The sequence below is a fragment of the Macrobrachium nipponense genome, chromosome 9 (genome assembly GCF_015104395.2).
Source record: "Macrobrachium nipponense isolate FS-2020 chromosome 9, ASM1510439v2, whole genome shotgun sequence".
Lineage (NCBI taxonomy): Eukaryota > Metazoa > Arthropoda > Malacostraca > Decapoda > Palaemonidae > Macrobrachium > Macrobrachium nipponense.
The window spans coordinates 108,939,760-108,951,095 of NC_061110.1; the positions used below are offsets into that span (position 1 = coordinate 108,939,760).

Consider the following 11,336-nt stretch of genomic DNA (forward strand, 5'->3'; position numbering starts at 1 on the left):
AGTTAAGAGTGGGACGAAAATAATGCTGGGGTCACACATTCACGTATCAGGACGGCGTATGCCCACGTATGTGGATCGTGGGCATCATCGCGGTGAAATGACCTTGAACAGCTGGTAAACAGGACACGGCTAACGGACATAAAGCCAGCACCGTAAATTGCGCCGCAAATGTACGCGCAAAGAAAGCAAGGTCGGACGTCTACCTGAAACTAACGCCGATATTGTAATGTTCTATGTACGTCAACTTCACGTCAAGACCACGCCCACCGTTGTGGTACAAAAGGCGGGCCTGTGAACAGAGCTTGCCGTTCTGTAAACAATCATTGTAACAGCTCGTCTTTAGGTTGTTTTCCTACAAATTAATCTATTTTAGTTTTATGGTAACTTTTTGATAGTAGCCATCTGTAATATATATAATATGTAATTAATGTAACATCACAAATAAATGAACATAGGATAAGTAGTATATAAGACTAGCACTAGAATTTTCTTGCTTCGATTTTACCATTCAGACATACACTTAGACTTATAAAACTGTTGACTATGGGTGATTTATATTTAAGCGATATAGAATAACATCTAATAACTTATCAAACATTCTTAGAAATAAATAGGAATTCTACTTATTCAAGATAATATTTTTTAGATGTATATAGGAATTCCTCTCAAATATTTACATTATTTGTTACACCATTATTGTAAGACTGCTATTCAGAAGAAACAAATATCTTCGACGTCTTGGCTATCCTCCGTCAAGGGAACGTTCTGTCCCTCGTCAATGGGGGTAGCTTCATGGAGAGTTTCCGTGTCGCTGTCATCAGTCAGAATCTCATCCAACTCCGACTTCTGTAGGTGGAAGTTGACTTTTTCCCTGTCCTGAATGTCTGCAGGAGTGGTTGTAGGAGTGGCTGTAGGAGTCTTTTCCGGGCCGAAAGAAGGTCCTGCAAGATGTGGCGTTGATGGTCCCTTCCTTGGTCGTTTTAGGAGGTTCGGCATCTTGAAGGGCATTGTGAAGAGTGCTTGAAGGAAACTGCTGGTTTCGGGAGACGGAAACAACAGCTGACCTGAGGGCGCCGACCTGACCTTTTATACCACGCTACAACGTTGCCATGTCGTACAGGGTTGTAAATGTGTTAATCGGTTTCGCCGTAGGCTACAGCGCAATTAGGAGGCCCGCGTGCTTCGCCGTGGAAAGAAAACAACGACGGCGAACGATGCTGGTGACCCTAGCGCTTACCCCGCAGCAGTCACCGTGGCTCCCACATGCAATGCCTGGAGCTACGTCAGGTGACATTTGGCGTGACCACCCACGACTTGTTTTGAACATTTCAAAACTGGAGTGTGCTACGGCGACCTAGTGGGCGGAGCTTAGCGACCGGACGACCCGTCACCGTACGTCTACGATTTTACTTGTGTTTTACGTTACATTGACGGTTTACTGATTTAGCTGTTGCCAACTACCAATTTCCGCTCATGCGTGGGCGTGCGTGCGTTGATACGTGAATGTGTGACCTTAGCATAAGGCCTATTCCGCACACCTCGTCACATGAGCCCCCGTGAGCCGGGTGGCGCTCTGTATATGATAGGCGCTAATTCCTTTCTCTCTTTTATCTTGACTTATCTACCCGTTCCTCATACTTGTTTTTTTTTCTTTTCTACATCCATGCTTTCATTAGTGAGACTCAACTCAAGTTAAGACTTTCATATTAGGTTATAAGTAAATGATCGTATCGTTAAAGTCCAATCAGGTTAAAATGACTTATTTAATTTGTAAGGAAGGCCATATTCTTTCTTTCTCTTACTGCACATTTCATGAATGGCAGAATCCGACACACTACTGCCATCTTGCAATTTGAAACCCAACTTGATGAAATTGTTCCTTATGAGTTTGATGAGATGAGGCGCATCTGCAAAAACGAAAATGTCCCTATCTGCACTTGGATTTTAAAAGAATTTTTCATGGATTCTGCAGATATTTCCAAATTTTTCCAGACCCTGAGATTTGACGAACCCAAATCATGCACTAATGCAACAACATGATTGTTGGCTTTTTCAACACTTTCTATTAGAGTTAAAAGAATTTTCTGAATGTTTGATTCATCAACTTGCACTTTATCATGAGGTTTATACATAATGTCTACTACTTTATCATAAGAATAAGCTTTTTCTAAAGTCATTTCATCCATGGACATAACTGCAATTCTTTCCATTGATGATAAACTCTCCGCTTTCACTTTCATAAAACACAACACAGACATTAATAACCCTGGCTCACAATTAAAATGTCTAGCCCTATTGTTAAGTGTGGAGACAGAGGGCAAAGGGATGCTTTCTTTTTCACTTAAATATTTGTAGCCCTTGGGGCTAAAACTTCGCAAAGTGAGAGCCAAAGCAATATCTTTATCGGACCAATTATGAGGATGTTTCTTATCAATTAATGCATCCATTTGAGTTTCAGTAAATATAGATTTAAATATCACTTTTATCTCTTCCCTAGTATAAGTCTTCTCCTTTACACATGGCGTGCTCTTATGTTCTCTTGCTTCTTCCAATTGCCTCCTCAATTCCAGTATCTCCTCTTGCATTTCCATCTTGACCTTCAAAAACTGTTCCTTCGTGACCATCTCAGGTGTCTGGATGTCTAATGCAGTCTGCACTTCCTCACTGGGAATAACTGGATTGTCTCTTCCTTTGGAAGTGGTAGGTCTATCGCAGTTATCCAATTCCTCTTCACGGACGCTAATCAAACGTTGAACAGTTTTCTTCACTTCACGTCGTTCATAATTCATAGACCTCCTAGATGGTTCTGCCGAACAAGTATCTGGAACATAGTAAACGAATATTAATTATATAATGCAGTATTGGTAATTATTTTAACACAGCAAATAAAACTGTATCCCTTCTTAGTGCATAATTTTTTCAATGAAATGTCTTTTAATGGAAATATATAAACATATTGATTGTTTACAATTATCATTATTGATATATCTGTTACATAAAAGAGGGCTATAATTAATAATATGTTTAATATACCATTGTGATGTTTTATGTGAGCTATGGCTAGGCAGGGGCTAGCCAGGGTAGTGACCAAGCATCTGTTACATAAAAGAGGGCTATAATTAATAATATGTTTAATATACCATTGTGATGTGATGTGCTGTGTCTTTTTTGGAATGTGCAGACTGATCATTTTTAACTTTCCATGGAGACAGAGTCCGAGCGACAACCTAGAGATAGCTGATAAATCTTTTCTGGGATGGTGTGACACTAAGATGCTAACTTAAGCAGGTCAATGTTCGTTCTGTGGGTATGTGAGTTCGTGAGGGCTTGTTCAAGGTGCCTTTGAAAACTGGCTGTGACCAGTTACTTGGGGCGTTGACGAAGAGTGTGAATTCATCTGTACGTGTGCGCCTCTTCCGTTCATAATGGCATCTTTAGCCAAAACTAGGGGAAGACTTACGGAGAGATCTATGCGAGAAAGGCAGAGCCAGGATGGCGTATGCCGAGGTGTTTCCTTTTGAAAGTGTGTGAAGTTCCAAGCTGTAATGGGTAAGTGTTATCATGATTTAGCCCAAGGGATGGCTTGTTTTGACATCTTGTAAAGATGTTCTATTTCATTTAATCTTTTGACTTTGTCTTTATAATTGTATGTGCTCACTAGTGTGTTCTCCTGTCTTTTAAACAGGCGGTTCTAGTGAGGGGACCGAGTGTCCTAGTGAGGGAACTATAATATTTTGGAGAAGAGATAATTGGTGTGACTAATTACGTATTGAGACATTTAAATACCGGGGGGTTGTCTGTGAGACTTGAACTATTATCATTCCATTAATGATCCTGTAAGAACCTGAATTATTCAACTAGTACTTTGCTTTGAATAAACGTATATATTTTTGTAGCTTCGACTCTGATTTGATGACCTGATGGAGAGAGAGAGAGAGAGAGAGAGAGAGAGAGAGAGAGAGAGAGAAGGCTATACCAGTGATCACCTTGAGAGAGAGAGAGAGAGAGAGAGGGGGGGGAGAGACTGAGTGTTATCAGTTCGCCTAACGCTCTGGCTAAACGCATACCAAATATTAAAATAAGGGGGGTCGGCGACGCCCTGTGCTGTTAATATATATATACATACATACATTATATATATATATATATATATATATACATATATATATATATATATGTATATATATATATATATATATATATAATTTATATATATACCGAAGAGATGTGACTTCATGTCTTCAGCAATATCTTCTTTGCAGAAATGTACAGATCAAATCTGGATTAATCTTGTCTGAGTGTCGGCATGCCTGTATCCAAGCATCTCTTAAAAATTCATCCCTCGGAAACCGAAAGAAACGAATGTCCTGATTAAACTTTATCTTTTTTCTTTTTCGTATTATAACAACCATAAACTGCACAATTGTTTGGCATGGTTACTTAGCTTTTCTACGATTGTGATTAAACAAGAAACCTATATTTACAGAGACTTTTACCTCAAGACTGCGTGTTAGGTGAATGAAACATTGTACTGGACTGTTAGCATTTATATGCCGAGTTGCTAAGCAGATTGTGGATTAAGGACTATAAAAGATCCCCAGAGCCAGGATAAACATAAAGTAGGGTCAGAACCATAAAAGAAATCCTCAGAGACCGGATAAATATAAAATAGAAGCAGAAGACATATTTTGTTTTGATATTTTCGTTCAAATGCGCCCCCGAAGATATTCTTGACTGTGAGCAGCGGGGACTCACGTGATCTCAGTCGCCCAGCCCTGACCCAACCATATCTGGGCGTTAGTTGACCCCTCTCTGTATGGATCCTGAGGTGGGCGTGCCCGACGATGGCAGTATTGTGTTTAGTGCGGTATGATAAACATGGTGCCTACCGCAAAGAAGATATTGTGTAGCATGATAACTGTTTTGTGTTTGATAAAAAAGAAGAGAATATGGTGCAAAGAATGGCTCAGTAAAAGAAATGTATATGGTTAACGTAGTACGTCTGCCAGGGTTGAAGCTCAAGCCATCGGGCACCACCATGCTGATTTTGCTACAAGACCCATCGGGCAATTTGACGGTTTGCCCGTCAAGTGTGCCCGTCAGAGGGGAGGTCCGCTGATCAGGCCCGGTTGTGTGGATAGGCCTTTAGCAGAAGCTCGAACTTTTAAAAGCTACTTGCTTCATTCGCGATTATATAGTTATATCATACAAGCAAGAGACTAAGGATGACAATGTTAGCCCGCAACCTTGTGCAACCGAGGATACAGCACAATTTACCAGTGAAGCCAGCCAGCATTCTCCACTGGGTATACCACCTACCTAGGTACTCACCCCAGAGTTTATTTATTTATATATATATATATATATATATATATATATATATATATATATATATATATATATATATATATATTTGCTTCTTATAAATATTTAAGCTGGTTAAAGTATGTCTCTCCAAGAACTTTATTTTAAGAAAATGACAGCCAAAATAAATAAAAAATAAACATACTAGCCAGCTCGCTTAACTTCTCCGCTAGGAATGTTGGACCAGTCATGCAATGAAACAATATGCTAGGATTTCTGTTAAATCAGAGAGCCAAGTCTTCAAGTTTTGAAGTGGCTATCTAATAAGTGGGGTGCAATGGGTCTGGAGCGTGAAGTTTGATAACGTGCCCATCAGTTAATGGAAAGTTGAAGCCACCAACCCTGAGATTGCGTCCGTGGACGACCACAACCGAAAATGAACCTTGTGACTTCTATACCTATTAATAGAAGATGGAGGTTAGACATAATTTGATTTTTATGAAAACTAATAAAATATGAATAAAATATATAGTATCTTACTTATATACCAGATAATGTACTTAGGTTTTGCAGACAAAGCATAATTCGGAAGTGAAAGTGAAACTCTTCAAAAGTGTAATTATATCTGAAGACTCTCCAAATCTGCATTACTTTAATTTTTGCTTAAACTTTTAAGTAAACATTAGGGCTGCTTATCTATGGGTATATGAAAGTAATGAAAATCATTAATTTATTTCTAAGAAAGTTATTTCTAAAACTATTAACTAACTGGCCTTTCTAGTTTTAAATATGAAGGACCATATTTAGATGAAGGGCATATTTAGCTTTTAAGCAATAGTTAAGCCATAAACCTAGTAAAGTTAATATCAGGCCTTGGGCGTATAACTCCATACATTTTTTAAAAAATTGCTTTCACAATGTTAATCTTGCAATTTGATAGAGGGAAGAGAACGTTTAACCCAGAAATCTAGGATGGCAACTGAAGTTTCGTTTGCTGTTCATTTGGTTGTTTCTGGCGGTAGAAGTTCACTTTCGACGTGGTTCGAAAGTTGAGTAAGGCCGTTGGTCCCGTTGCTGAATAACCACTGGTTCCAAGCAACGTAAAAACACCAATCAAAAATCGTTCACTTGGTGTATGGCACTATAAATATTATTACCAGCACCTCTATTTCTGGTGATAGAAGTTCACTATCGACGTGGTTCGGAAGTCACGTAAAGCAGTTGGTCCCGTTGCTGAATAACCACTGGTTCCATGCAACGTAAAAACGCCATACAAACAATAACGATATTACCAACACCTCGTTACGAAAGCGCACTCGAGGAGGAATGCTTTCTAGAGCTGTCCAGGATTATATTTGTCTAGTGCTCCAAAAACTTAACGGTCAAACCCTTCATTAGGGCTTATTCCATTCGTTTTGCTCCTCTGACGAGGTTTTCTAAAGTAATTGGATTTTGAGTTCCTGCATGCTCTAAATCTTAAATACTTGTATGTAAATAAATTATGTCCTGAAGTTAATTCATCCCCTGGGGTTGGGGATGGGTAATACTACCATCAAATCCAGGTATAGTCCCAGGGGAAAAAAGTAACTTCACTAGATAGTGATCCGAATGAGTAGGCTACCAATGGTTTTAACCCGGTATGTAAAAACCTTTGCGGCGTGCTTAGTATGCAAGTCCGCAGGGGATTACAGTAAAAACAAAAGACTAAATTATTAATATGGTTTTTTTCAAATATTTTCCCCCCTGGTCAAAATTGACTTTTTGGGCTTAACGTCCTGCACTGTAGGCATTACTTAAGGTTCCATGCAGAGTTAGTTCGGCCTCTAGGTGCAACCCTTGTTATTGCTTTTACTATACATCTGTTCATATTTCTTCCATCTTAACACCCTCTCTTGACAATTGTTTCATAGTGCAATTAAGAGGTTTTCCTCTTGTTAAACCTTTCAGACCACCTTTACTTTGTGTCGTTTTCAACGCTGAATGACCTCGTAGGTCCAAACACTTGGTATTTGGCCTTCATCTTATATTCTGTTTATTAGTCTAATAAAGTTCATTATTTTATATTGTATGCAAACCATATGTTCTCTCAGGAAAAAAAGTATAAAATTCAATCAATTTAATTGTATTGCATATATGCAAATAAATATTTAACTTCACAAAATTTCTCTCGATGCATAATGGTTGCTGAGAAAAAACGCCGCAATGTGATATAAATGAGGTAATAATCAATCATGAAATAAGCCTTATTCCAAGCAGCTAGCGAGTATCCATATAGAACGACAAACGTTCACATTACCCTGAGCATTCAGGGTTCCATTTCTCGATTCTTGTATAGTAACTTCGATAAATGAGTTTTCCATGTTTAGCTTTTGTCGAAAATATAGTGCATTATAATAATGTCAAAATGACAGGGCCATATAAAATCAAAATAAAACAATATGGGCTGTCATTACGACGTTCTTATGGTTTATCCTGCTCTGTTTAATATCATTTAAAGCAGTAAAAAAGTTTTAAGAGTTCGTCCTTTTTCAATAAAACCCATTTATGGGTCCCAAGCTTATCGGAGACATGATTTTAAATTATAAGTTAATATTACACTTTGAAGGTAAATCCATATACCTACTAGGTATAATAAAAAAGGGACTGTTACTAAGACCCCGTCCACACGGACAAGCTTTGCTCGACGAACTTTGCTGGGGTGTGAGAGATGTGTATTTCTGGTGATAGAAGTTCACTCTCGACTTGGTTCAGAAGTCACCTAAAGCCGTTGGTCCCGTTGCTGAATAACCACTGGTTCTATGCAACGTAAAAATACCATACAAGCAAACAAACGAACAAACAATCGACGAACTTTGCTCGATGTGACGTCAGAAGCACAGATATTATAGGAAAAGTTCTGCCTTTCCCCGCTTCTGAAGTTTCATCGAACACAGTTCGTCGAGCAAAGCTCTACCATGTGGGCGAGGCTGTAAATTAAAAGAATGAGTACAGGAGAAGACAGGGTTGCTTGAGATAGTATTTAAATGAAACATTGACTGAATAATTGTGACTTCCTCTCTAAGCTACCCACATAAGAAAGTGCCGTCAGTGCACTTAATGCGGTGCAATGTGGGTATTATTTAAGGTTCTTAGCAGCCCCCTTTGGCCCTTTCTTTCCTTTAAGGCTTGTCCACACGATCGGGCTTGATCGGCGGACTTCCCCTCTAACGAGCACACTTGACGGGCAAACCGTCAAATTGCGCGATGGGTTTTGTAGCAAAATTACCATGGTGGTGCCCAATGGCTGAACTTCGACCCTGGCAGACGTACGTTAACCATATACATTTCTTTTACTAAGCCATTCTTTGCACCATATTCTCTTCTTTTTCATTACATACAAAGCAATTATCATGCTATACTATCTTCTTCTTTGCGGTAGGCACCATGTTAATCGTACCGCACTGAACACACTACTGGCATCGTCGGGCATGCCCACCTCTCCATCGCCTCACCCGTGTGGACAACATTCACGGGTAAGCCCTGGAGCACGCTTATCAAGCCCGCTCGTGTGGACAGGCCTTTAACCTTAACTCCGTTCAGATTCGCTCTTCCATCTTACTTTCCACCCTCTCCTTAATAATTTATTCATAGTGCAACCGCGAATGTTTTCGTCTTGTTACACCTTTCATCCTTTTTACTGTCAATTTCCGTTTTAGCTCGGAATGACCTCAAAGGTCCCAGCGCTTGGCCTTTGGCCTAATTTCCATATTCTATTCCTCTCTAATCTACATGTTGGATATATTCGTGTAAAGTTGAACACTTAATCCTGTAAACTAAAAACTTAAAGATGTCACTAGATTTTGTTTTCTTAATTTATCACTATTTTCATTTTTTTTTTTTTTTTTTTTTACGATTTAGCTCCTGATGGGTCATCAAGTCTAAAAGAGCCATAAAATTGTATTTCTCACCCTGAAAAATATCAGGTTACAGGACGACTTTGCAATCTATGGTATAGTTCGCTGCGATGCCTCAAGCTTAATTGATCCATAAACTAACATCTCGGTCAAGGTGGCCCAGAAATAGTTGTTGCAATTCTTTGTATATAGCTATTGTGAACTTCCTACTTCTGTTGATACGACACATTTTGGCTAGATGCCCCCATCCACTCATATCTGTTTAGAATCGACTACATAATTTATGATCGTATGGATGGAAAATAAAAAAAAAATAAATCATGTTTAACATTTCCTACTCTCAAACGCGCTACACGCATCCCATTAGTCACTTTAGCGCCTCAGTGGCGTGTCGGTATGGTCTTTGCCTGCCACCTCGGTGGCCGCGACATCGATTCTCGGGCATTACATTGATGGGTCAGAGATGTGTATTTCTGGTGATAGAAGTTCACTCTCGACGTGGTTTGGAAGTCACGTAAAGCCGTTGGTCCCATTGCTGAGTAACCACTGGTTCCATGTAAAATAAAAACACCATACAAGCAAACCATTAGTTACTTTGTACAATTGTGGTCGACATTACATAATCACGAAATCGGAAAACTTGATTACTGTAACAGTCAATTTAGTCTACTAAATTATTGCATGACTGTAATATCTGCTGTTCTACCTAATTTGCTTGGCGGTTTGTTTTGCTGGTTTGGCCGTAATGTGTCTCGTCACAGTCTTTACATATTTCAACGTATACTCTTTCCTCCCCTCCCTGTCTCCAGAAGGTCGAATGGGTTTATATCACTTCGTTTCAAATAATGTTTTCATAGTTCCCTACTAATATATAATAATTAAACTTCCTGTTGGGCGGCTTAACCGTTCTGTCATTTAGACTTAGAATATTTTTTTCTTCTGTCGTTAATGGTTTTTTTTTTCCACCTGTAATCTAGGTAGCCTAAATTCTTAGCGCTGCCCTTTAGGTAGCCCAAATCCCCCTCTTAGAGGCAGCGAGCTATATAGATTTTATAAGCCCTGCTTATAAGTCCCGTCATTATGCCTGTTTCATTTCTTAGCTATGTATGGCTCGAGCTGACATGAATAGCTGTCTAATAGACTCTTTCGAAACACACTGCCACCGGCTCCCCACCCCTACCCCACCCCTCACCCCCACATTTTGGTTTTACCAAAACATCTAATGACAGGACCTCCACTTCCTTTTCTTCCTCTAAAGTGAACTCTATTTATTCGTGCATTTGAATTCACCCAAATATTTATCCAACCGTTCTTTTCTTCCCCCATGTATATTATGAAAATGTCATCGAGATATCCAACCTATGTTTTTTAAATCGTTAGTTTATCTGTGTTTGCGTATTCTATGTTTATTGTTGCTGGAAGTTATATTAAATTTTCATGTGGGAAATTATTGATTTTCCAGATGTTTCCTTGTCTATAATTTTGAAGGCTCTATCTTGGTTACACTGCTAACGCTTCCCTTACGCAGTTTATTCTGACTGATTTCTGAAGGAAAATGTACTGACTGGTGACTAAGGCTGTCTCATTACCTGCAGTGCGGTTGGAATTTTGTCAGCAAGGAGCTATGGCGTTTCCAGGAAATTCTAACTTGCAACCGTCAGATCTAAATCAACTTAATGCTAAGTTTCAGGAGAAAGAGCATTTTAGAAATATACAAATCCATCATAGAAAGGCATATTTCCTAGTCTTCAAGGGAAAGATGAGGGGTTGGGAAATTATTTTAAAATAGTGTGCGTTTATTTGTCCTTGTTATTCAGAGAGAGCCGTAAACCTTAAAAGTCTAATTGTGGTTTAATAAAAAGTCAACAAATATCCCTTTTTTATTTTATTTCAAATATTAAAGAAATAATTATATGTTGTAAGACAATATACAACATTAAGAATCTTTTAAATTACCAAAATTATTCTATGAAAATAAGTTATGTTGAATTTGGTGTAAGGTCTACCCTATGATTTACTTTCCATAAGAGCCTGTGACGCCTCCATGACCTCCAGAAAATCCTCCGTGACCTCCAGAGATTACTCCATGACCTCCAGAGATTACTCCATGACCTCCAGATATTCCTCCATGACCTCCAG

General features: G+C 38.9%; 1 protein-coding gene across 1 annotated transcript in view; it reads right to left on the reverse strand.

Annotated features, from left to right (window-relative positions):
• Positions 1 to 11,077: 11,077 nt before the first annotated feature.
• LOC135218245 (uncharacterized) overlaps positions 11,078 to 11,336 on the reverse strand; it is a 1,086-nt gene continuing 827 nt past the window's right edge. The window contains exon 2 of the mRNA XM_064254408.1: positions 11,078 to 11,336. This exon is cut by the window's right edge and continues 457 nt beyond it. Within this exon, the coding sequence (XP_064110478.1) occupies positions 11,212 to 11,336 (125 nt within the window). The 3' untranslated portion in view covers positions 11,078 to 11,211.